Here is a 27,290-nt window from a genome sequence, read left to right as displayed (position 1 = left end):
GAGCCCTGCTGGTCAAGAGAGAAGAAAGAGGAGAACCTCAGAAAGAGGGGCATTGAGGGGATCCACAGCCTTTGCTGTGCACCATGCCACAAATCTGTTCCACCTGCAGGCGTATACCGACTTTGTGGAGGAAAGCCTGGCTGCCAGAATGATGTTGCAAACTTCAGGAGGCAAGTCAAATGGCCTCAACTGTCGCCGCTCAATCTCCAAGCATGGAGGTGGAGACTGGACAGGTTCGGGTGGAGGACCGTCCCCTACTGCTGCGACAGAAGGTCCTCCTGAAGAGGCAGACGAACCGGGGGATCGACTGACATACTGAGTAGCTCGGGATACCAGTACCTTCGTGCCCAGTCCGGAGCCACAAGGATGACTTGTGCCCAGTCGCGCTTGATCTTCAGCACTCTGGGCAGAAGTGGTATAGGCGGAAAGGCGTACAACAGACCGCAGCTCCGCTCGCGACGAAAAGAGTCTCCGAGCGAGTGCCGCCTTGGAAATTCCAACGCGCAGAACTGATGACATTGCGCGTTCTCTTCGGTGGCGAATAGATCTAACCAAGGCTCTCCCCATCGCAGAAAGAGGCCTTGTGCCACGTCCAAGTTCAGGCGCCATTCGTGATCCATCGAGCACCGACGGCTGAGTTTGTCCGCCCTGGCGTTCAGAGAACCTGCCAGGTGTTGACCCATCAGAGTCATGCCCTGATGTTCCAGCCATTGCCAGAGGCGCAGAGCCTCCTGGCAAAGGGTCCACGACCCCACTCCGCCCTGTTTGTTGCAGTACCACATGGCGGTGGTGTTGTTCGTGAACACTTGCACTGCACTCCCTCGGACAGACGGGAGGAATGCCTTCAGTGCCAGACAAATCGCCCGCAGCTCCAACAGATTGATATGGAGCCGGGACTCCGCCGGAGACCAGAGTCCTCTGATCTCTGCCTCCCCAAGCGGCCTCCCCAGCCCTGGAGGGACGCGTCCGTCACAACTACGTGCTCCGGTTGGAGAAGGGAGAGGGATCTGCCGTTGACCCAATCGCGGTCCGTGAGCCACCACTGCAGCTGTCTCGCAGTGCCCTCCGAGATCAGGACATGGTCGGACAGGTTGCCCTGATGCTGGGCCCACTGAAACTTCAGGTCCTACTGCAGAGCCCGCATCCGCCACCGTGCGTGATGCACCAGAAGGATGCAGGAGGCCATCAGCCCCAGAAGCCGCAGCGTCAACCTGACCGAAACTCGGGATAAAGGCCCGAAGAACGGAATCGGAGCCTGTATATCCCGAACCCGCTGTTCGGGCGGGTAAACCCGAACCCGGCGAGTCCAGAACCGCTCCGATGAAAAGGAGCTTCTGAGAGGGGCACAGGTGTGACTTCGGCACATTGATGGAAAATCCCAGCTGGTGCAGGAGATCCGCCGTAGTCTGGAGGTGGCTGACGACTGTCTGGGGCAAGCCCGCCTTCAACAACCAGTCGTCTAGGTAGGGGAAGACTGACACCCCCAACCTGCGCAGATGAACTGCGACCACCGCCATCACCTTCGTGAACACCAGTGGGGCGCTGGTAAGGCCGAAGGGGAGCACTGTAAACTGAAAGTGCTCGTGGCCTACCGTGAACCGCAGGTAACGCCTGTGGGCCGGCAGGACGGGGATGTGGAAATACACATCCTGCAAGTCCAACGCTACCATCCAGTCTCCTGGGTCTAGGGCAGCCAAGACCTGAGCCAGTGTCAGCATTTTGAACTTCTCCTTCCGGAGGAAGCTGTTGACGTTCCTCAGATCCAAGATAGGGCGTAGGCCCCCTTTGCCCTTCTTGGGTACCAGGAAGTAGTGGGAGTAGCAACCACGGGCAAACTTCCGGCCCAGGAACGCGCTCGATGGCCCCCTTGGCCAAAAGGGCCGAAACTTCCTCCTGCAGGAGCCGCAAGTGATCCCCCGATACGCGGTGGTGTTGCGGTGGCATGGCTTGAGGGGTCGTCTCAAAGGGGAGGGAGTAGCCCCTTCGGACGATCTGCAGCACCCACCTGTCCGAAGTGACAGTGCGCCAGTGAGAGGTGATGGCGAACCCTGCCTCCCACTGGCGTCACATGGGCCGAAAAGCACGGACTAGGAGGGTTTAGAGGTGGATGCCGCGGGGGCAGGTGTGGACTTACTCCGCCTGGGTCCCCGACCGCCTCCACGGCGGTTTCCACGGCCGCCGCCGCGCTGGATGACAGTTTGCGGCGAGTGGCTGGCGGCACGTGTGGGGGCGCCCCTTCCCTGGCCACGAAAGGAGCGAAAGGCACCCGTTTGCTGGCGCGGGTCCGAGAGGGCCAAGGACTTGGCCGTAGCCCTGGAGTCCTTAAAGCGCTCACGCGCGTGGTCTGCCTTGTCGCCAAAGAGGCGACGGCCATCGAACGGCATGTCCATAAGAGTGTTTTGGACGCCTGCCGAAAAATTGGCGGATCTCAGCGAGGCGTGGCGTCTTACCGCCACCGTCTTAGCCATCGCTCTGCCCAGCGAGTCAGTAGTGTCCAGCCCACACCTGATGGAATGACCGGCCCTCCACAAGGGCTTGGCAGAGTTTGGCCCGTACCTCCAACGGGCACTCTGGCAGCACTTACTCCACCGTCTCCCACAGAGAGTGGGTGTAGCGGCCCGAGAGGCATGCAGTGTTGGAAGACCGCAGTCCCAAACTAAGGGACGAGAAGATCTTCTTGCCATAGTTCTCATATCTCTTGGATTCCCTGTCCGGCGGGGCCGTCGGGAATGCAGTCTGGGAATTAGAGGCCTGGATGACCAGACTCTCGGGGGTGGGGTGGGAGGACAGGAAACATGGGTCGCCCGGAGCCGGGCGGTGGCGTCTGGGCACGTTCCTATCTACGGGCGAACCCGTAGCGGGCCTGGACCAAGTGCCCAAAAGAACGTCCGTCAAGGCCTCATTAAACGGCAGCGGAGGCTCCATGGAGCATGACTGCGGCTTAAGGACCTCAGTGAGGAGGTTAGTCCTCACGCCGCGACAGGGAGCTCAAGGCCCAAGGCCTTGGCAGCCCTCGTCAACACCACACCATAGGTAGCTCCCTCCTCCAAAGCCACGGTAGGAGAAGAGACAAATCCACTGTCCGGAGAGGTGTCCAGGCCACTGGCCTCCCCAAGGTCTCCTGCCCAGTCCATGTTAGACTGACATTCCCTGGTCAGAGGGTCCTCAGACCCCTCCCAATCCTCCCCATCCCTCATCTCCTGAGATTCAGGGTCGTAATTGTATGAGGTCGGTTCGTAGAAGCTAAAATCTCCAAACGGCGTCGAGATCGGCGCCAATAGGCGCCGTCCCGACGTCGGAACCGAATGAAAGGAGGCATCGGGGACGGCCCCGTCCAGGGGACACCACACGGACCGACGCCGGGGGGGTCGTAAGGTCCACCGGTGACGATCCAGAGCCCGATGAGGGTCCAGCCTGCGGCGCCGGGCCTGAAGGCGCCTGTGCCGCTGGACTCCGCGGCGCCGGGCCCGAGGACACCGGCGGTGTCTGGATCGTGGGGCCCTGCGGCGCCGGACCCGAAGGCGCCGGCGGCGGCGGGGCCGAAGCACCCAACGGCGTCGGGGTCGAAGCCCCCGACCCACTAGGGCCCCCAGACGGGTTCGCTGGGCCCGAAAGCTCCGCGGAACCCGTCGTAGGAGAAAGGGACCTCATGGCCATGAGGAAACGCTCAATCTCCTCCGGCGTCGCGTTCAGCCCAGGGACCGGAGGGTATGGGGCCGAACGCGGCGCCCGCGACTCCCGAGGAGCCGCGTGGGTGGTGTCACCCGAACCCCCGGCCGCGTCGCGCGAGCGTCGGGGGGAGTCAGAAGAGCGATGATGTCTCTTCGACTTCTTATGCTTCTTACCTGACGACTTGGACCCGGAGGAGTGGTGCCGACTCCCGGAGCTGTGACGGCTCCGTCCCCACGACCTGTCCCTCGACCTCCCATGGGACCGGGACCTCACACGGCGCGGGCTGACTGCCGGAGTTCGAGCCGCCTGCGGGACCGCTCCCGCCAGGCCTTCCTCGAAAGGGCCCGACAGTCGGGGCAGGCCTCGTCGTCATGGTCGACGCCCAAACACGTCAGGCACAGGCGGTGGGGATCCGTGACCGACATGGTACGGTCGCACTCGTCGCAATGCTTGAAGCCGGGCATCCCTACAGGCACCGTCGGAGTCGTACAGACTTCGAAATGGATCAAAAGATCACCAAAAAACTTAGTCAAAAAGTGACTAGGGTAGCTGCTCTTTCCAGATCTGCGCTGGCTGGCGCGGAAAAAAGAAGAACTGACGTCAGCACGCGAAGGCGGCGTCTAAGTACTCCGACGGCGTCATCACGGCACCCACGACGCCGACGACGGACGTGGAGCCGCAGACGACGCCTACCGACGCGCAAGGGTACTGCTACGCAAAAGTTTCTGGATCCAGTCTGACGCCTGGGGATATTCTAAGGTAAGGAATCTATCACTAACGTGTCTCTTTCAGATGATGTGGGCGACAAGGCGGGGAAGTTGATGGCTTAGTTGGACAAAAGGGAGAGATTGAATCGTGTGGTGCCTGTGGTTGAGCGAGTGGATGGTGTGCGGGTGACTGATCCGTTGGAGATTGTGGAGGAGTTCGCTTGTCACTTTCGAACGGTGTACGCGCCGGTCTCGGACCGGCCGGAGGAAGACTCCCATCTTTTGCTTAGGGATATTGCTTTGCCTTGCCTGTCCGACTGATAGAGAGCTAATGGAGGCGGATTTCTCCACTGATGAAGTAGAGCTCGCTATTCGCTCCATCCGCTCTGGAAAAGCCACGGGCCCAAACGGTATACCAATCGAGCTGTACAAGTTGTGTCCGAATAAAATGGTGCATCTTCGCTCGATGTTCTTGGAGTCCAGAGAGAAGGTTTCGCTCCCTCGTGATCAGCGCCTAGCGTCTATTGTGGTGATCCCTAAGGAGGGTAAACCCAGTGAATTTTGTACCTCCTATAGACCTATTTCACTCCTGAATGTGGAACCTAAAGTCTTGGCAAAAATATTAGCTAACCGTCTGATTAAAGTGATCGGAGATTTGGTACACCCGGACCATCTGGCTTTATTCCGGCCCGTAATACCGCGCTGAACTTACGCCGTCTTCATGGCGTGCTGGCGAGAGCGGAGACGCTACATGAGCCGGCCATTTTGGTTTCTTTAGATGCCACTATGGCATTTGATACAGTGGAATGGCCATATCTATGGGCGGCTCTGGCGAAGTTTGGCTTCGGACCGGTGTTCATCGGGTGGGTCCGATTACTATATGAGGAGCCCCTGGCCCAGGTGGTCGTTAACGGTCGAGTGTCGGCTCCCTTTGTACTGGGAAGGGGTACGCGGCAAGGATGCCCTTTTTCTCCGCGGCTTTTTGCCTTGGCTCTCGAGCCTTTGGCCGCTTGGTTGCGATGGGAGCCATCCCTCAAGGGTATCAGGTGGGCCCCCGTTTTTGAAGATCGCATTTCACTTTATGCGGACGACATTCTCCTTTACTTCACCTCCCCTCTGAAATCTCTGGGGGTACTGTTAGACGTCCTTCATTCCTTTGGGAGGAACTCGGGACTTGTCATCAATTGGGGCAAGTCTTGTGTGTATTCGCTCACGGACGATACACCACTCGTACCACGCAGCGGTCCTATACAAATTTCATCCACCGGGTTTAAATATTTAGGAATCTATATTTCGCGTGATTCGGCTGTCAGGTATCGACTCAACTTACTCCCCCCACTTACTCGCTTAAAGGCCGATGTGAAAGCCTGGAGCAGACTGCCGCTGTCCCTGGTGGGCAGGGCAGCCTTATTCAAAATGATGTCCCTTCCCAGATTTTTGCATGCGCTTCAGAATACTTTGGATCTAGTGCCTTCCAGCTACTTCCACGAGATCGGGTGCCTACAAAGGAAACTGTTGTGGGCCGGACGTCCCCGGATTGCCTTGGCCAAGCTTACGTTGCCTTGGTATGATGGCGGTATTGCGTTACCGGATATACGACGATATTACTGGGCTTCTCAACTGAGCTCGGTTAATCATGCGATGTATGGTCCAGTTGCTAACCCGGCTTTTGCTATGGATAAATGGCTGCTGCCGGGCGGAGACTATAACAGGGCGCTTTATTCCAAGCGGTCTGATGTGGCATTGACTGGGCCTACCAGAGTCGCGGTGCGGGTCTGGTACAACGCTAATGCTGCTATAGGCTGGGTGGACACACTCACTCGAGCGACTCCACTTTACGCTGCTGAGAGGTTGGGCAATCTGTGGACGACCAAGGGGTTCGATAAATGGGACATTATTGGGATTAGTAAGGTGGGGGATCTTTGGCGGAAGGACAAGATAAAATCTTTTGAATAGTTGCAACTAGAATTCAAACTCGTCCTCGAGAATACTTTCGGTACCTACAAGTCCGACACGCTCTTTCCTCTGTTTTTCTGGCTGGCACGCCCGTTCCGGAATCCTCACCCCTGGAGGACAGAGTACTCGATGGACACGTCCCAGACAGTACGATCTCTCTTATATATAAAAAGTTGATAAACGACCGAGCGGACCTTCTACAGCTCCGCTTGGCCTGGACCGGCGATGGACTGGAACTTGATGAAGACTGGCAGGCGGCGATATCCTCCCCGAAGGAGGTAGCAATCTCGGCCCGTCTGAGAGTGGTGCAGTTAAAAATCCTACACCGAGTGTACATGACGGGTCCTCACTTGTTGCGTATGGGGTATGTCTTGGATGATTTGTGTAAGCGTGGGTGTGGCATGGTGGGTACGTTCCTTCATATTTTGTGGGAATGTCCAGCGGTAGCGTCCTTTTGGAATCGTGTGCATGGTGTCATGTCTGAGGTGACGGGTGTTTCGCTTTTGCCGGAGGCCCGAAGGTGTCTCTTAAATGTGTGGGAGCCCAATGATTATGTGGCCCAGACGCAGTGGGCCACCTTGGGTAACATGATTGCCAAGCGTGACATTGCGCAATTGTGGTGGTCATCTAGGGCACCTGGTCTATCGGCCTGGTCTAGAAACATGGACTGGTGCATGCTTCGTGAAAAAACAGTCTACATTGCTCGGGGCAGGCCCAAGAAATGGGGGAGGGTGTGGAATCAGTGGAACCAATATCGTGGTGGAATTTGTACCCCCCCCCCATTTGAGCCTCCACTGGAGGTGCTACAATCCCCTTAGCATGATGTTCCTTCTAGTTTGACTTTTGTCTATGTATTGCTGGCCATCTCTCGTTCCTCCTTTTCCCCCTCCCGGCTGCTCTTCCTGTAGACTATGTATAGTTGTGGTACACCCTCCCCAGAAGGATCACTTATGTTACTGCCTTTCGTTTAGCCTCTGCAGTTATTTTCTTATTTTTTTGGTTGGTGGTTTTTTTTTCAAAATACAAAATAAAACCTTATTCCTCCTGTACTGTAATGTATGACATAACATGATTGTTTAATTGCCGCCGGGCCCTAGGGTTGTCGGCTGAAGGGCTGTGTATTCATTCATCCTGATATGATTATTGGAACTGTTGCCAGCCGACCCGAGGTGGCTATATGACTGCTATTGTATTTCCATGTATATCAATAAAGGTTTTAAAAAAAACAAAAAAAGAAGGGACACATAGAGACAATAGTCTACATATATTAGGATGGAAAGTTGGTGTCAGGATGGCAGACCGGGAAGTGGGTGGAGGGAGGGGGGGAGGAGTTGGTTCACTTTGCAACATTAGCACAGACCGGGAAGTGGGTGGAGGTGGGGGGGGAGGAGTTGGTTCACTTTGCAACATTAAGAAGGGATGCATAGAGACAATAGTCTACATATATTAGGATGGACAGTTGGGGTCAGGATGGCAGACCGGGAAGTGGGTGGAGAGAGAGGGGGGGGGGGGGGGGGGGGAGAGTTGGTTCACTTTGCAACATTAGCGCAGACCGGGAAGTGGGTGGAGGGACAATACCGTCGAAACGGGTGTAGGATTGTGCGCCAAAAGAATAGATTCCAAACCAGAGCACAGGAAACACATCCGAGTCCGATGGCGGAAAAAACAATCTAAGGATGGAGCCGATGCCCATGCGCAATGTGATCTAAAGGAGTAAAGGAGGAGTTACCTATCACGTGACTTCCAAAGACTTTTCAGGACAAAAACAAGTGCAAACATCCGGGTCCAACACTAGATGGAGATCTATGCAACAATGTGTAATCTGCAGCTCATATGCCTCGAAAAAAAATATATATATATATACATATATATATATATACATATATGCATTCAATCTGGCCCAAATTGGAGGCTCCTGGGTGCTCTAAAATAAAAAGTGAGGATTTCATGTAAAGGCAATTGGATATAAATTAAAATAAGGCAGGGTGGGTATCAGTTGTTTCTTATAAGTGTATAAATACAGTTTTACAGGTGGCAATGTAGTTCTTCGTCCTGATTATGCCCGTAGGGGCTCAGAGTTCGAAAGTTCATGATGTGTTTGGATTCTTTTTGTCTCATCACTTTCTCACGGTCTCCACCTCTTTGATTAGGTCCAACACTTTCAATTCCATAGAAGATTAGAGATTTCCAATCCCCTTTATGTTCCTTCTCCATATGTTTTGCCATGGCGTTGCTGCGGTCAGAGTTAATGGTAGCTCGAACATGCTCCAAAATGCGAAGTTTCAGTTCTTTTTTGGTGCTTCCGATATACTTTAAGGAGCACGGGCATTCTAAGGCATATATGACAAATTGTGTTCTGCAATTGATTAGTTGCTCAATCTTCCAAGTTTTTTTATTTGCCATCTGTATTTCCTTGGTTGTTTTGGCAATACAACAAACTTTGCATCCAGAACATTTATAAAATCCTCTGGGTCTCCGCCATACTTCTGGTTTCTTTTGTTCTTGAAAATGACTATAGATAAGTTTGTCTTTCAAATTTTATGCCCTTCGGTAAGTCACATTTAGATGATCTCCCACAATTTCAGCCACTATAGGGTCCATATGTAGAAGATGCCAGTTTTTTCTGAGAATTTTAGTAATTGCTTGGTTGGCCGTTGAGTGTGTAGTAATGAAGCGAATTTTGTCTTGTTCCTCATCATCTGATTTTTGTTTGTCTCTGAGCAAATCAGTTCTGTTTATGATGGCGGAGCGATTTAAAGCTGTCTGAATCCATGCTGGATTATATTTTCTTTTCTCAAATCTTTTTTTGGCTAGATTTTTGTGTTTATGCCAGTCATCTTCGTTGGAACAGATCCTCTTTATTCGGAGAAACTCTCCGTATGGAATGTTCTGTATAAGGCTTGGTTGGTGAAAGCTCTGAGCATGTAAAACCGCATTTGTTGCGGTGCTCTTGCGATGTAATGTTGTGTGTAGTACATTGTCTTTCACGAAGATCTCCGTGTCTAGAAACACAACCCTTGAGTCACTGATTGTATAAGTGAAGTTTAAACCAAAATTTGAATGGTTTAGAATTTTAAAATAGGTTTCAAATTCTTCATTTGTTCCCTCCCAAATTAACAACAAATCATCTATATATCTTAACCACGCTATGGTTTTTTGTACCGCTTCATCATTTTCTGATCTCCATGCCCATGTTTTCTCCCATTGCCCCATTGTAAGGCATGCGTATGATGGGCTAAAGGAAAAACCCATCGCTGTGCCTTTGGATTGACGATAGATTTCATTGCCAAATAGAAAGATGTTTTGCTCCAGGCACATAGAGATCATCTCCATAAGCATGTTGTTGTGATCCATGAATTGTATGCTTCTATCCATGAGGAAAGATTTGCATATTTTGATAATTTTGTTTTGAATATTGGAATATAAAGATACAACATCCATCGTAATCAGCTTATATGAAGGTTGCCATGGAGTATCTTGTAGCCTTCTCAACATATCACCTGTATCTTTTATGTACGAGGTTAGGCCTTTGACGTATGGAAGTAAAAATACATCAATGTAGTTTGCAATGGGTTCTAATAATGCTCCTTTGGCAGAGATTATTGGTCTTCCTGGTGGTCTAGTGGCATGTTTGTGAATCTTCGGTAAAAAATATATTGTGGCCATTTTGGGATGTTTAGTTTGGAGGTATTTGTACTCGTCATTGTCGATCAGTTTTTGATTAAACCACATATCCAGTTTTTTGTCTAGATCTTCTTTCAGTTTTGGTAGTGGGTTGGTTTTTAGTTTTTCATAATATTCCTTATTTTGTAATTGTGAATGAGCTTCTCGTATATATGCCTCCTTGTCTAGAACAATACCATTGCCACCCTTATCAGCAATTTTGATTTCGATGGTATCATCTTTTTGGAGTGAATTAAGGGCTTGGCGTTCTTGTTTGGATAAATTGTCTTTGGCGGACGGAGCTTTTAGTTGATAAAGATCCTTTACGACACATTCTTGAAAAAAGTCTATTTTATTACCCGGTGGTAATTGAGGGTAAAATCTAGACTGTGGTTTCATTTTGGAGATTCCTGCTCCCAATTGTACACAGTGTGTCTGTACTTGTCCGCCCCCTTCTTGAGGGGTCTGGCTTAATTCCATCAGGTTTACAAAATGTTCAGCATCATGTATTGGTGTTTGCAAAGTCGGTTGGATTATGTTTCTTCTATAGTGTGCCATGTCTGGTTTATCAATGAATAATTTTGCAAGTTTGATTTTTCTCACGAATTTGTAGAGATCTATTCGTGTTTCAGCCAAATTCATGCCACTTGTTGGACAAAAATTCATGCCCCGTTTGAGAACCTGTAATTCCAATTCACTTAATTGTTTGGATGATAAGTTGATAACTTGTAATTCTTGGTCATTAGACGTGTCGTTTTGTTTTTCATTTGATAATGCCATTTTTTGATCTTTCTCTGGAATTTCCTGGTGTTTCTTTAAGTATTCCACTTTTTTCTCATGTTGCGTGTCATGGTTCCTACGCGGTCTGTGCCAGAAGCTTGTGCCGTATTTTCGCTTGCCTCTCCTGGTTTGTTTTGGGGTGTGCTTCCCCGTCCCCTTCCTGCCTCATATCATGAGCTGTTTCTTACCGTGAGGGACAGGGTCAGAGCTGATTTGCATATCGCCATTGTCTAACCCAGGGTGGTGTGGAGTGCAAAAAAACGATGGATTTGGGCCCAGATCCTTGGACTGGGGTGAATGTGTGACATTGATCCACATTCTGTCCATCACCTGTTTTGTTTGCAATTGCCACCATAAGTGCGCTGGGGATGCTCAGACGTGGGTCCCAGGCACTCCACACCACTGGAGTCAAGCTAGCCGGGCTGATGAGAGGTGTTACCTCGAAACCGGTCCGGTCCTCGGATGCTGGATTCCGTTCTGGGAAGGACATGGCTTTTGTAGTTCGGACTGGACTGTTCCCATGGGGCACAGGGTCAGAGCTGATTTGCATATCGCCATTGTCTAACCCAGGGTGGTGTGGAGTGCAAAAAAACGATGGATTTGGGCCCAGATCCTTGGACTGGGGTGAATGTGTGACATTGATCCACATTCTGTCCATCACCTGTTTTGTTTGCAATTGCCACCATAAGTGCGCTGGGGATGCTCAGACGTGGGTCCCAGGCACTCCACACCACTGGAGTCAAGCTAGCCGGGCTGATGAGGTGTTACCTCGAAACCGGTCCGGTCCTCGGATGCTGGATTCCGTTCTGGGAAGGACATGGCTTTTGTAGTTCGGACTGGACTGTTCCCATGGGGCACAGGGTCAGAGCTGATTTGCATATCGCCATTGTCTAACCCAGGGTGGTGTGGAGTGCAAAAAAACGATGGATTTGGGCCAGATCCTTGGACTGGGGTGAATGTGTGACATTGATCCACATTCTGTCCATCACCTGTTTTGTTTGCAATTGCCGCCATAGGATAATTATGATCACGATTCAAGATGGCACGTAAATGTTGCGGGATTCTTAGTTTTAATGGAAGCTTAGTACTGCCTACCTACTGGAGGCCACATGGACACTCCAGCACATAGACAGTAAATTTGCTATTTCAATTGATGGTTTTATAGTGTGTACTTGATTATATATATGTATGCCACAGCGTGGGGGCAATAGAAACCCACTACTAATCACCGCAACAGAATTTTCGGTCAATACTTATTTTGGCTATTATGGACCCAGCGCGTTTCGACTCGTATCTGAAGCTCTTCTCACAGATGGGAGAGTGGTCTCTTTACAAATGGTTTTTAAATGATAAAGTGGACTTGTTCACAAATTTAGAAGACATGGTGGAAATATTACATTGTATAGTATTACATCCATTTATTAGTTTTACATTTAATTACTTCATTTCTTAAATAAAATTATTTTCCTTCGAAATTATTTGAATTTGAAACCAGGCAAATGTAAATAAAAATATATATTCAAGAGAAAACATTCAATGTACATTTTTACGCTTCAGCTTTTCTCATACATAGAGTTGGAGGTAGTCAGTTGTTTTTTAGTTCTTGCAACACAAAAAGATATACGTAATGTTGAACACTATCAATCATTCATCCCCAGTCATACATCTGGGTTCTATCCATCATTATTTGGCTTGCCACCCCATTCCAATTTGGACCCAGCCATATGCAAATCAGCTTTGACCCTGTTCCCCATGGGACCAGTCCAGCCTGAACTGCCAGGCCAAGTCCTCCTAGACCAGAAAACAAGCATCGTGGGAACAGTTACAGGGCATCACCCCTCATCAGTCAGGCTAGCTTGAAACTAGTGGCATAGTGAGCATGGGACCCACGTCTGGGCATACCCTTCCCACTTAGGGTGAAAATGCAACACAAGAAGATGGACAGAATGTTGAACATTGTCTAACAATCACCCCAGTCACAGATATGGGTTTATTCCATTGTTATTTTGCTCACCACGTCATTCCAATTTGTACCCAGCCATAATGTCTCACCTAGGCAGCGTAACCGCAGTCTCATCGACAAAGACAAGTTACTTACTTTGGGTAACGCCTCTTCTGGTAGAGACTTGATCAAGCCGCAGATACCTTACCTTTGAACTTCCAGGTGTCAGACTGGATCCGGAAGATTTTTCTTAGCAGTACCCCTGCACACCGGGGAACGGCGTCAGTCGTCTCCGCGTGACGTTATCAGCGTTGTGTTAATCAGTGTCATTACATCCGCACTGTCAATATATCCACCACTCTTGCACGCTGATGACAGTACATTTCACCACTTTTCACCACAGAAGCGCAAAGCCATGAAGTGACTGACCATGGTGTGTTAAAAAATGAACAGCTAGGTCCCTGAAGGGGAACATCCCAGACACTTAAAACCAATTCCGTAGTGTGGGGAGGATCGGTATGTAAGTAAGGAATATGCGGCTAGATCACGTCTCTACCAGATAAGGTGTTACCGTAGGTAAGTAACTTGTCCATCTGACAGACATCTTGCCGCAGACTCCTTACCTTTGAACAGATACCCAAGCAATACCATCCCCAGAGGAGGGACTGCGAAACGGCTTAGACCAGAAACTCCTGTAAAACTGAGCGACCAAACAGGCCTACTCTGAACCTGAGAATCCAGGCTTTAGTGTATGGCGAAGGTGTGCAGAGATGCCCATGTGGCAGCTTGGCAGATATCTGAAACGGGAACACCACACTAGAGAGAGGTGGTGGCTGCCTTTGCCTTGGTGGAATGAGCCGTAAGCCCTTAGGGGAATCCTTCTTCGCTAAGGAGTAACACATTTTTATACAGAGGATGACCCATCAGGATATAGTCCTCTTCTGGACAGCACAGCCGTTCTTTGCACCCACATATCCTATAAAGAGTTAGTCATCCACCTGGAACTCTTTGGTTCGATCAAGGTAGAACAATAACGCTCTTTTTAGGTCCAGACGATGGAGATGCTCCTCTTCCTCGGAAGGATGTTGGGGTGCATTTAGGTTGGGCAGGGAAACCGGCTGTCCCAGATGGAAGGGTGTTACCACTTTAGGCAGAGATTATGCCCTAGTCAGAAGTACTACTTAGTTTTCCAGTCCCTTGGATTCCCTGTATGGGGGTGTGGAAAGGAATGTACCACGAGAAGTGGAAGTTTGGACCACCAAGCTTTGAGAGTTGGAGTGGGTGGTGAGGAAAAGTGGGTTGTGAGAAAAAGTGGGTAGCCTGGTGCAGGGCGATGGGGGTGGGTTATCACCCTGTTCACAGGAGCCCCTGTGCTGGGTTTGGACTAGGGTCCAAGGATGTCTGTTCAGGCCTCATTGAAGGGCTGGAGGGGCTCCGAACTTGAGACCCCAGGTTGCAGGACCTCTGTCAAGAAACTAGTCTTGACCGCCACTGTAGGAAGCTGCAGGTCGAGGACCTCCGCAGTTCTACGCCTCATCATGGCCAAAGATGCTCCCTCTTCTGTTGCATTAGGAGGGGAAGCATGCAGGAGTCTGAGGATGAGTCCAGGCCACTGGTGTCACCCAGTTCCTGGTACCAGTCAAGATCCTGTTGGTGCGAGAATTCTAAGGGATTCTGGTCCACCTCCTAATCGTCTTCCTCCATTCCTAACCCTTCAGAATAGGGCAGGGTGAACGGCATGGAGCCGTACAGCTCCATCGGCGCCTGTCTCTGTGTCGGGGGACGCCAAACCAGCTCAGAGTCATCAGGAATGAGGATCAGGGAGGTGCGGCAGCAGACCTTGTGCCAGAAGCAATGCTGGGAAAGGTCGCTGTGGGGGTGCAACAGGCATCGGTCCGGACCTGGAACGGATCTACTCTTAGGCCAGCCCAAACCAGTGCTGTGCCAGACACGCTTCTGCACCCAGTACCAGGGAAGCAGGCTCTGTGAAACCAGTAATGTGGGAGGAGGCGTTTTTGTCCACATTCTATTGGGAAGAATTCTGGTGTCTCAGGGCTCGAAGTAGAACATCAAAGCAAGCAGGAAGTCAGGTAAGAGGTATCACAAGAAGTCGAAGCTTGCTTTGACTTCGCCCCACCCTGCATTCAAGGCCCAGCTGGGCGGAGAGGAATCCAGGGTCTGCTCCGTGTTTCCCTTTCTTAGGAATTTTAGGACGCCATATTTGCCATATTTGGGCGGCCTGACCCTGCCTTGGTGCCTTTGGGCACTGCAGGCTTAGAGGACGGAGGGGCCCAGTGGTTCCCTCTTTTTCCTCACACTCCTTCTCCCCCTCCTTCCCCCCCCCCATTCCTTTTTCCCTCTTGTCCTTCGTTTCTTCCTTTTTGCCTTCCATACTTCATCTGCTCCTTCCTTTCCTCATGCCTTCCTTAGGCCAGTCCGTTATTATTTCCATCTTCCTTTCCACCTCTAAAATGGAATCTTCATGATGTAATGCTGTGCTTTGCCATGCTTTTCTGTGAGCCCTTAAAATTGGACAAGCTGGTTTGAATTTGCTTGGCTCTCATTTTACCGCTTAAACCACAAGCCAGGCAAGCTACAAATGTCCATGGCAGAAAATATTCTACATTTCCGTACCGGTGCATCATATCTCTAGTTGAGGTTTACAAACAAGTTACACATTGCTACAGGGCAAAATGCACCGTAACACAGTACCACCAGCCCTAGGGTGTAGTGCAGTGGGGTGGAAAATAAATTGTTGAGAACGTGAATATTTGAAGGCTCAAACTTTGTTACCTAGCAACATAGTTTACAACACAAAGTTAAATATCATTTATTTGCTATTTTTATAAAAAAATGCAAACAGCATCCCAATCTAAAGAACTACCATGGCGTAAAGTTGTGTTTTTTTACTTGTTTATTTTAGTAAAAAAACTTTTTTTGTCTTTTATATTAGCCACTCTTTTTTGTTTTATTGTTGGTTTTGTACAGGTAGGAGTTCAGAGTAAGGGGGGCGTGGCTAAGGACCCGATGGGGCAGGCAGCGTGAGCTCGGAGCTCCGCGCCCGATCCCACGCGATTCTCCTGTATTAGGGGCCTCCCGATCCCCCCGAAACTGGCTAGCCGCAGAAGGTGCCTCGAGGTGCGGGGCACCACGGCGCGATTGGAGAGAGGAGCGTACTGCCGTTCCGAGCGACCGGCGGACTCGGTGACGCTTCTGGCTGGGGAAACAAAATGGCGCCGGCCCCGGGACTTGAGGTGGCTGGGCCCAGCTGAAGACGGCCGAGCTGGGGGGTGACGCGCTGGGCCAGATGCGCATGGAGCGGAGGCTGAATTAGCTGCATTACCTGGAATGGGAGCCCCGGGGAGCCCTGATCCAAGGCGGGCAGACCGCCGCTCGACTGTTTTGCGGCGGCGGGGCCCTGACGCGAGCCGCGGCCTGGCGGCTGGCCCCCCAGCGTTACTGCCGCTTTGGCAGAGGTGACCGAGCAGTAGTGCGGGCTGAGAGCGGACACGAGCACTGGGCGCGGCCCCCCCTGAACTGCCCGCACTCTGAGGTTGCACTCCTGATAGACGCTGCGGGGGTCCCACAGGTATTGTGCTGGGACCCCGGCGTGGGAGTAGGGGGAGAGCGGGCGCGCACCAGGACTGTGCGGTGGCGGGCTGCTTGGAGGACCCCCCTGGACATATCCATAAGGCCTTCGAGGTGCGCCCTGGCTTCGCCCTGTGGGGAGCTGTAGTGAGATGGGAGCTGGGAACCTGCCGTCGCCAGCTCATGGCCCCTGCACTGACCTGCAACGCTTGGGCGAGCTGGTAGGGTGGTGTTGACCAGCGGCTGCCTGTGGATGGAAGGGCCTACGCACAGGGGGAGCGAGTGGACGGAGGACCCCCTGGCCCCAATGACCCGGTGAGCGCGCACTGTGGGGCGGCGAGTGGGGGAAACTGGAAGCGCTGGTATCCTGTCCCCGCCCTTAACGGACCTTGCGCAAAGCAGCGCTGTGCTGACAGAGGAGTGGGGAGACCTGAGGATACCCCCGAGCTGGCCTCAGCCAGATCGGGCGACCTGGGCTGCTGCTGAAGCGGGGTGTCGGGGCGAAGGAGACCGCGATGACCCTGAGGAGCGGCTTGGGGCTGCCTAGCAGAGGAGAAGCTCCCTGGTGGCACTGAACTGTTGTATGCTGCCTCTTGGAGACGCTGAGGGCACACCTGAGCTGGCTGCGGAGTGCAAGGCCTGAGGCGGGGAACCGGTGGAGAGAGCGCCACTGCCGAAGACTTGAGCGGACGAGCGGCGGAGGGGCCGCCCTGCAGTCCTGGGGCTGGATCGCCTGGCTACGACGCATGGGAGGTGAGACCTTCCACGGCTGATTGGAGGGGGCAAGAGAGTGGCGGAACGGGTTCGAAGTGCGTCACTGGCTGTGGCCATGGGCAAGCCTCGGGGACGGCGGGTGGGCGATCAAGCCCCGTCGGATGCTGAGTCCCCGCCCCAGGAGTCCAAGGTGGAGCAGGAGATGCTGCTGAGCTCCGGGTTTCAGCTGCAGTTGGATAAAATACTGGCTGCCATCACAGACACTCGCACTGCCCTTCAGCAGGACATAGCGCAGGTCACCACAGGACTGGGCCTACCGAGGGCGGACCACTCTAAACTGGCGGACCCCGTGAAGCAGACTGAAACCACGCTTCAGGAGGTAGGCCCTGCACAGATTGCGCTGACCGCCTCCCTGGCCGGGGTCTTAGATCGCGTCACGGTGCTGGAACGGCGAGCTGAAGAGGCAGAAGGCAGGAACTGACACAATAACATCTGCGTGGTAGGACTGCCAGAGAAAATTGAGGGATCGGATATGGTGGCGTATTTGGAGAATTGGCTTCGCACAGTTGTGGCCCCTGAGAGCTTTTCGACTTTCTACACCTTGGAGAGGGCGCACCGGGTCCCGGCTAGGCCGCCGTTGCAGGGCCGCCCTCCGCGTCCGGTGGTGGCGCGATTGCTGCACTTTCGGGATTGGGACTTGCTTTTACGGAAGGCCCGCAGCGATGGCCCCTTCCACGTGGACAATTGCAGCGTCACTTTGTTCCCAGACTATTCGTTTAAGACGCAGCGGCGTCGCATGTCCTTCCAAGCTGTGAAGAAGGAACTGCGATCGGAGGGGATCCAGTATTCCCTATTCTTCCCAGCTAGGCTCCGCATTGTACTGGATGGCAAGTCCCACTTTCACGATACGCCAGAGGCGGCCTGGGAATGGCTGGAATCCTACAGAGCAGGGAAGGATGGACATGAAGCGGAGGCGCGTGAACTGGCAGGGGATTCGCAGCCTCTCCGATCGCAGCGACTGCGCCGCCGCAAGCGCGGTTTGCGGAAACCGCCGTCATCACAGACGGCCATGGAACGCAGGGGTGCACTGGATGCAGTGGTGGCGATCTCTGGTGAACTGTTGCAGGCCACATCGGAGGCGTCCGAGCAAGGTAGTGGGAAGGGCCAATCGGAAGGGGAATCCTCGATCTCGGATGATCAGAAACAGCCACCGGTCACCCCTGCGACGGCTGACGGACTGCTGGATGAGTGACTGTGGGACTGGTTATGGGGATGGGATAACGGCTTTGGTGGGTAGCGTAGATTTGCCTGGCTTGTTTGAGGGCGGGCTGTTGTGACATAACATGGATGAATGGGGGGGGGTGTTGAATGCCTGGTTTGTGAGTGCCTGGGGGTGCGGCGGATGCGGGGAGCTGTGCAGGGATTCGGGGGGACTTGGGAGGTAGGATGACGTGGGGGATTCGGGGGGCGGGCGTGAGTAGTGTATTTGGATTTGTTGCAAGTTGCACCTTAGGCCCTAGCCAACCCCCACCGGATGGTATTGTTTGGTAAGCCTTGATTTTGCATGGTGTGTGCAGTTGGGGCGGTTTGGATGGGTTTCACTTTGTTAGTGCCTGTTCTTGGGGGGGGCAGTGTAAGGGGTGGAGGGGGGCGATTTGGGGGTTGTTGGTTTTGGGGATGCTGCCTGCTGTTGCGCCTCTGTATTATAACAGTGCTACCTTATTGTTGCTTTTTTTGAATGTGGCCGTCCCTGTTTGGCAGCTAGGGAAGGTGGGCTGCTTTGAGCGGGATTATGCACAGTTATTATGGGTCTGGCTCCTGACGTGAAATGTATAACCTGGAATGTTCGGGGATTACACTCAATGCAGCGTAGGTACAAGATCCACCCCTATCTAATTCGTAGGTGGATACAGATTGCATTCCTGCAAGAGACATCTTACAAACACCGAGGGGCGGGCCCTGCAGCGTAGGTGGCGTGGGCAGCTGTATTATACCACGTATTTGGCCTTCGCGTGAGGGGTGCCGATTCGGGTTAGGGCCGGGGTCCCGTTCCAAATGATAGACCACTTAGTAGACCCGGGAGGCAGGTATGTAGAGGTTCGTGACCGCTTGCATGGCCGTGAGGTGACCCTCTGTAGCGTTTATGCTCCTAACGTGGAGCAAGCATCCTTTTGGAATCTTTATCCTCCGCCCTTGCTGATTTTTTCACGGTGCCAGTCCTGATGGGGGGGGATTTCAACTATCACTGATGTGACCATGGATAGATCGCACCCTCCGTTGCCCTCAGCCCCGATAAATAAACTGGCAGCGGTTCGCGCCCACTGGCAGGATAATTGGGGGCTTGTTGATGTTTGGCGTGCACAGCACCCGGCAGATAGGGATTATTCCTTTTATTCGGCCCTTCACGACCTCCATGTCCGGCTTGATGTGGTCTTTTGTAGTGCCGGCGTGACCTCATTGGCGATCAGCAGTGAGTATTTGACGCGCACCATTTCGGACCATTACCCCCTTTTGGTGAATTTCTGTAGGGTGGGGAAGCGACCCAGAATTCCTCATTGGAGATTGTGCCCCAAGATGTTAGAGGACCCGGTATTCCGTGTAGAACTTGGCGGGGGGTAGAACGCTACTTTGCCGAAAACGCGGGTACCGCCTCAACGACTGCTATGGAGTGGGATGCTTTCCAGGTTGTGGTCCGTGGCGTTTGAATCGCCAAATGGGTGGGGGTTCGGAAGCTGCTCCTACAGGAGATTGACCGGGCTGAATTGGCTTTGCGTGAGGCTGAGAAGGCTCACTCTGATGGCACTGGGACACGTGCCGACGTGCTGGCTCGAAAGGTGGCGGGGGGGTGGGGGGGGGGGGGGAGTGGAATGGCTCCGATGCTTTGATTATAAGGCGTTTGTGGCTCTGGCGCATGCTGAGCAGGACAAGGTGGGAACGTTGTTGGCTTGGCTTGCGGACCCAGGTTGGAACATGATCAGCAGCGGATAAATGAGGTGTTCCGCTCCTCCTATGCGGACCTTTACACCAGTCGCCTCCGTGCTGATGAGACGGGACCCCAGGCATTTTTGGAGGGTCTGGAATTGCCTGCCATAGAAGAGGTAGAGGCGGAAGCCTTGGGGCAAGATGTTACCTTAGCCGAGATCCGCTGCGCAATTAAGCAATTAGCGCACAATAAAACGCCTGGGAGCGACGGCTTGCCGATTGAATTTTACTCGGCGTACGTGGACCTACTGGCTCCAAGACTATTGATGGTGTACCGGGAGGCTCGGAAAATGGGGAGGTTGCCGGGGTCAACTAGGGAGGCCATCGTTATACCAGTTCTTAAGCCTGGGAAGACGCCGACAGATCCTGCTGCGTATAGGCCTCTTTCTATGCTCACTAAGGATTATAAAATATTGAACCGGGTGCTCGCCACTAGGCTCCTCCCGTTTATGACGCGGCTAGTGCATGAGGACCAGGCGGGCTTCATCCTGACGCGAAATACTGATAGTAGCGTTCGTAGGCTGCTCGGGATCCTTGATGGGGGGAGGGCGGTGAAGCATTGGTGCTGTCGGTCGACATCGCTAAAGCATTTGATAATCTGGAATGGCCATACTTGTTCTCGGCGATGGCGGCGTTCGGGCTTGGGGCCGGGTATATTGGTTTGACTAAAATATTGTCCGCCACTGCCAGGGTCTGAGTGGGGAGGACCGTTTCTTCCTCCTATCCAGTGGGACGGGGCACTAGACGGGGCCACCCGCTCTCTCTGCTGTTGTTCGCTCTTGCGATAGAGCCGTTAACTGCACGCGCGAGATTAGGAGCTGCGTACCGGGGCCTTCAGCTCTAGGGCCGGAGCCACCATATTTCGCTGTATGCTGATGACCTCCTTATGCTTTTGGAGGACGCCGGGGACGACCTGAGCAGGACAAGGAACCTGCTCGATCGTTTCGGGGACATCACGGGCCTGCGGGTTAACTGGACCAAGACCTGTGTTTTCCCAGTGTCTAGTGGGTGCGGCCCGCCGACATTACCACCCGGCTTGACGTGGGAGCCACGGTGCCTTCCTTATTTGGGAACGCAGGTGTATCGCGCACAGGCGGATCTCATTGAGGGTAATATCGAAAGGGCTATGAGGGGCTTGAGAGCTAGCATGCGGTTCTGGGGCTCCCTGCCTTTGTCAGTGATGGGTCGAGTCGCGCTCCTGAAAATGGTGGCGCGTCCTCGCCTACTATATTTTTTTAGGACTTTACCGATACGAATACCGATGCGTTTTTTCGACGACTCCGCTCTGCAGTGAGTAGCTTTATATGGGAAACAGGTCAGCGTAGAGTGGCCTTGGACACATTGATGAGATCGCGAGAGGAGGGGGGTCTTGCCTCGCCAGACTTTGAATTATACTATCTGGCCGCACAATTCCAGGTCCTCACCCAGGCGGTGGCACTGGAGTTTCGGGGACTGATGAGGGAGACCATCCCTGACGTGGCGCGGCACTTGTTGTAGTTTGTAATACTACAGCAAAAACTGAGACTGGCTGAATTGTCCATGGCGGAAAGTACCCTGAGGTATTGCTGTAAGCGGTATCACAGCAGGATTGGGGTGCTGCGACCATATGCGCCCGAGATACCATTGGGCATGTGCACGGCATTACCACATGGTGCCGACTGGTCTGGCCTGGCGGACTGGGAGGAGTTGGGTCTGCAGATGGTGAGCGACTTGTATGCCGACGCAGCACTGCTGAAGTATAGCGCGCTACAGGAGTCATTTGGGCTCCCGCAGGGACATTTCCTATTGCATGCGGCTTTGAGTTCTGCACTACAGAAGAATTGGGGAATGGGCTTATCTGAAACAGCAGTTAGTGGGCAATGCCAATATGTGGTGATGGCGGCGGGCACGCATAAGACAATTACATGCTTATATAAAAGACGGCGGACTTGGGAAAGGATATTCCCGATGTAGCCTGGTCACAGATACTCCGAAGGGCATGGAAGGGCACTCGGAATGCCAGGTTCCAGCTGATCCAATTCTTCGTGTTACATAGGGCGTATCTTACCCAGCGAAAATTAATCACTATTTCCATGGTACTGCGGCAATCTGCCCCCGATGTCGGGCTGAGGGTGCGGACTTGAGCCACATGCTATGGAATTGCCCGCAGTTAGGCGCATACTGGGAAGAGGTGACAGGGACACTCGGTAGGATAACAGAGCGGCAGATCGATATGGACGAGGGGGTGTGTCTATTACACTGGTTCCCTCATACTAGCAGAAATAAGATAACTAGCAAATTCCTGGACGTAGGTCTCATTTTAGCCAAAAGGGAAATAACGTCCCACTGGAAGGTAGTATCAAGCCCTAGATATGTAAGGTGGAAGACTGTGCTGCTATTGTGGGCGGGCAGCGAGGGTTCACTCAGGATGCAACAGGCGCATAGGTCCCACAGTGATGGAGCGTTAGAAGCGGCAAGGGAGTGGGAGGCCCTGGTGGCGGATCTCCGATGGTAGATGCGGAGGCGGAGTCAGATTCAGGTACTTCAGCGGGGGAGGAGTAGGCATAGATGGCACTTTCGTGGTTGGGAAGACTTAGCATACGGGGGGATCCCCGCAACATGAAAGGTTATTGGACATTAAGAGTGGACAAACTATCGACCCCACTTAATATGGCACAAGAGTAGCATGCACATGGCATTTTTTCCTGAGGTAGTTGCACCAAAAGCAGGGGGGGGGGGGAGGAGGGGATTTGTGGGCCAATCAAGGGACCATGAAGGGTGATTCACTGGTAATCAGAACCACCACTGACCGGATTACCGAGGTTGGTGAGAGTAGTCAGCATACCATCACAATGATAAGGGGACCTGTACTGTATTATTGGAAGCAAAGTTGACGAAGGTTCATGGATATAAATTGTGGATTATTCTGTATTTGTACGAGTCCCTTGAATGTTGTTTGTGTTTTAAAACAAAAAACAGATTTTTTTAAAAAAAATAGGAGTTCAGAGTAAGTATGCATCCTGGTGTGCCATGCTTGCCACCCACTGCAGAAGGCCTAGGTAAGTCACCCCTCTAGCAGGGTGCACTAGCCCTTAGGTGAGGATACAGCAGCATGAGTCCTGTACTCCTACAGGGTATAAGTCCATTCTTAGACATAAGTGTGGTAAAGCCATAAAGAGTATATGGTCTGGGAGTTGGTCATTACGAACTCCGTAGCTCCATAATGGATTTACTGGGAAGTTTGGTAGCACACTTCTCAGAACATTAAACCTACAATAATTCCAGTCTGGGATTTAATGTAAAATGCACTCAGGGGGCATCTTAGAGATGCCACCTGAAAATCGACCAGCCCTGGTGTGGTTCCTGAATGGCTACCTGCCATTTGCCACCACCAGACAAGTTTCTAGACCCCTGGGTAGAGAGCCTCAGCTCTCTGGGTCTAGAAACAAAGCCCATCCTGGGAAGAGGGTCATACCTCCTCCCAGAGGATGTGCTGGGTCCCCGAAGAGAAAGCTTCAAAGGCCTGCCGCCTATGGAAGCTATCGCTGCCTTCTGCTGCACCCAGAAATCACCAGTTTTGAACTCCATTTTGGAGGGGAGAGGTGGGGGAGGCGAAGAAAAGTTCACATCTCAGTCCCCTCCATCTTGAAGATGAGGGGACCCAGCTAATTAGGGAAAGGCTCATGCTCCCCCACTACAGGAGGGTGGCATAATAGGGGTTGTACCCACCCCAAGGAAGGGACCTGGATACCCCTTTTAAGGCCCCACAATCTAGTATTTTTATGGCCAATCCTGAACCTTGCATCCTCAGATTCGAGGAAGAAAGAAGGACCTATGAGCCTTGCTAACCTAGTAAGAAGAGAACACCTACTGCTTTGGTCCCAGCCCTATCAGCCTTTCCCAACTCGGACCTGCCTTCAGCTAAACAAACGGCATGTCCAGCAGCCCCCAGAAGCCCGGAAGACATGCCTTGCACTCAACTTACAGACTGTCTCCTGTAAGCACCGGATTTCCTCAACGAAGACTCCAAGACCAGAATCCGGATTCCAGTGACTCCGCAATTCTGCACCACTCTGCACCCGACGCCCACGGCCCGAATTTGAGTGGCCAAACACCACGAAGAGGTCTCCCCAGCGATCCTGACCTGGATTCTGGGGATCCGCAACCACCCTCAAGCTTCAAGACGACACTGGCAGCCTCAAACGGAAGGGCCCCAGTCCACGACCGGAGCGGGTAAAGAAAACAGACACCAAAAGACACCCCTGCACCAGACGTCCCACGCCCTTGGGTGGCCGAACCGACAGTGTCCAGGCATCCCCAGGAACCCAACTTACCTCCCCAGCTGGTGGTCGCCTTTAGGAAGTCTCCCTGCCCGAGCCTGCAGCAACTTTGCTGAACTGAATGTCCCAATTGAAAAGTACTGGATCCCCAAAGTCTTCTTGGCACCCTGCACCCAGCCGCCCTAGTGCCGCTGGTGGTGGAGCTCCTATGCTGATCGTTGACCCCTAGCAGTGCTGACCTTAACCCCAGGAGCTTTGCTCTCACACACGCTTGGCCTGCTCGTAAGCAGTGCCTAACCAAAGGTGCCCTTAGCCCCATTGGCTAACATTGGCCCCATGCCCTCTGCACCAGGCCACAGCAGTGCTGCTCGTGGTGCAACTTGAGTGTCTACCTAGACCAGGGGGAACCTTGGTCCCTACCCCGAAAACTCCCACTTGAAAGAAGTTTACTTACCTGTGCAACTGATAAAAAATGTATTTCCATAGGAACCCGTGATTTTGTGCCTAAAATGTTCTAAGTGCTTTTTTGGGTATGGGGAAAACAGTAACTATAACTGAAGCCAAGAAAAGTCTTACTTACCTTCTATTACGAGATCCTTAGGTGTAGTATCTGGACATTGCACCCCCAGTAATCAATGTAATCTGAAAGGAATCCAAAAGTATTCTAAAAGTAATTACTGTGTAATAGAACCTGCTTTTAAAACCCTACCAACCTGAAACAATTTCAAATCCATCCTCAATTGAATTTCTGTGTAAAGATTTACAATTGAAAGTACATTTTACCTACCTATACCAAGTCTTCCTTGGTTCTAGAAATAAAACATAAGTATATCTTTTTTATACTTACCCAATTGGTCTGGATTCTGTCTGAGTGTGTGCCATCAGTCTTGATTGAGTGAATACAATAAATGTTTAACACACCCTCTGGATAAACCAAATTGCTCTGCCACACTACCACAAAGAGGTGTTATTACTTACCTAATTTAGCCTCTGCTATACCTCTGGGGACTTACTGGACTCTGCACACTATACCCAACTTTGGTATTGTAGAAACAAAGCTAGCGTCCTACAGCAGCTAATGTGACATTTGAACTTAAGCAAAATCTCACACGCCAGCTCCTCAATGTACTATATCTATTAAGCAGATTTAAATGGGTAACCCTCGCCCAATGACTTCTTTACCACCAAGATACATCAGTAATTGGCTTGCCTACCAAGCTTTGTGGGCAATCCAACCATTCTATCTTACAACTTAGTTCCTTAGGTGTTCCACCTGCTGCTGGGCTACCTGGATATTCACTTCATCTCTTTACGAATCTCTATGGCAGTGGTCATCAAGAGATTTGATGCCAAGCACCCGTTGGGGAAAAACACCCAGTTTGATAGCCACCGCACTCTGAGTAATTCACCTGACCAACAGGTTCTGCAGACGTTGCATATTTGGCTAACCTAGCAGTTCACCTGCCTGTTTAAGGTGCTGCTCCACTGGAATACTGAGCTTTGTAGGTGCTTCACTTGATCTTTGAGAAATCTGGCCATTTAGCTTATCAGATGAGACCTTTACGCAATAACCAACTTCCAAATCAAACCGCCCCCACCCACAACTAGACCCACATATACTCCAGGCCACTGGAATTATGCAATTGTGCGACCACTGCGATTTTCATATAGTTATAGATTAACCTCATCTGCCACATAATCCATCACCTGCTGTATAATCTGCAGATTTTAACAAAAGAAATGTATTTTTCAAGCTCAAATAGTTCAAAAGTTACTAACACAGCGGTATATGTTGCTGCACAGCGGAAGGCCTTTTGCAAAGATTGACTGGTCCCCTTTCCGTTGCTTATTACTATATTTGGGTATTAAACTGGTACCAATGAGGTGCACCCAATGCCGGACAGTGTCAAAATATGTAAAAAGTACAAAAAATGAAGTAATACTTTTAAAAAAGTGTGCAGCATTAAGTTGCACAATGTGCTTTTCTTGCTGCAGAATTTACTCAACCCTACCGCATAATTTGGCCCTCTCCTGCCGCATAATTCCAGTGGCCCTGTGGATACATAACTGGCCCAGTGACTACAGTAAGACAGTCGATGTGAGCTTCATCCTTAATTCTATGTTTTTTAAGAGCAGCAAAAATAGACAACATACCCTTTGCTGGGTCCTACTTTTGGAGAACCAACTCCTTCCTTGGAACGGGCGACAATGTCACGAACCCGCAGCGCTGCAAGAGGATCTTTCTCCTTCCCTTTATCAGTCAATGCGGCGGGACTTAGGCTCAAAATAAGGAACAGACTGTTCAGCAAGCACCAAGCCCCCAGCAATTGGAAGTTCTGAAAGTGCTGTTAAAATCAGCAAGACAAAAAAAGCATGAACCATTTGCACTAATCGGTACATACATATCTAAAAAGGTTAAAAAAAACAATTCCAACACATGCACTTGAGAAAACCCTCCCACACTGCAACAAAAGAAAATAACACATGACTGATGTCAGAATGATATGCAGGCTTGGACAAATCCCAAGAAGAATGATAAAAGGTTACTTACTGTTACACCACTTCGCCATCAAAAGTATGTCAATCAAATACATTAACATAAGACTATATTGATGCAAGTGCAAGCTCCAGGAACACTTCAACTAAAAATGAATCTCTCCAGCCATAAAAATCAAAGCCTATACAGAAACAATGGTTTGTGTTTTACCACTTAACAAAACACAGGATACTAAAAACCCATTAGAAAAATCAAAAATGAGTTTGAGAATCAATTGAACCTTAATGGATGTGCACATGTTTTCTATTTTCTCCATCTACTATAAAAGATAAAGCACTCATTTGAAGGCAGCACAGAATCAAGACAATCTAAGCAAGCCTCACAGTGGCAGTCGATTCATTTGGTTAATTTTTCAAACCGGTGACCAAAACAGTAATACCTCTTACGTCTGCTCCCGTTTTGATGGAGGTATTGCAGTGAAGAGTGGGAATATGAATCTACTAAAATAGCCAGAGTGGATTAACAGTTGT

The 27,290-nt window shown here is 51.5% G+C and overlaps 1 protein-coding gene across 1 annotated transcript in view; it reads right to left on the bottom strand.

The window, feature by feature from the left end:
* LOC147710842 (E3 ubiquitin-protein ligase UBR4-like) overlaps window positions 1-27,290 on the bottom strand; it is a 288,585-nt gene that overhangs the window by 137,174 nt on the left and 124,121 nt on the right. Inside the window, exon 11 of the mRNA XM_086921578.1 lies at window positions 26,418-26,608. Coding sequence (XP_086777704.1) covers window positions 26,418-26,608 — 191 coding nt within the window. The remainder of the gene's footprint in view (window positions 1-26,417; window positions 26,609-27,290) is intronic.

Source organism: Lissotriton vulgaris, chromosome 5, assembly GCF_964263255.1.
Source record: "Lissotriton vulgaris chromosome 5, aLisVul1.2, whole genome shotgun sequence".
Taxonomy (NCBI): domain Eukaryota; kingdom Metazoa; phylum Chordata; class Amphibia; order Caudata; family Salamandridae; genus Lissotriton; species Lissotriton vulgaris.
This window is presented reverse-complemented; position numbering and strand designations above follow the sequence as displayed.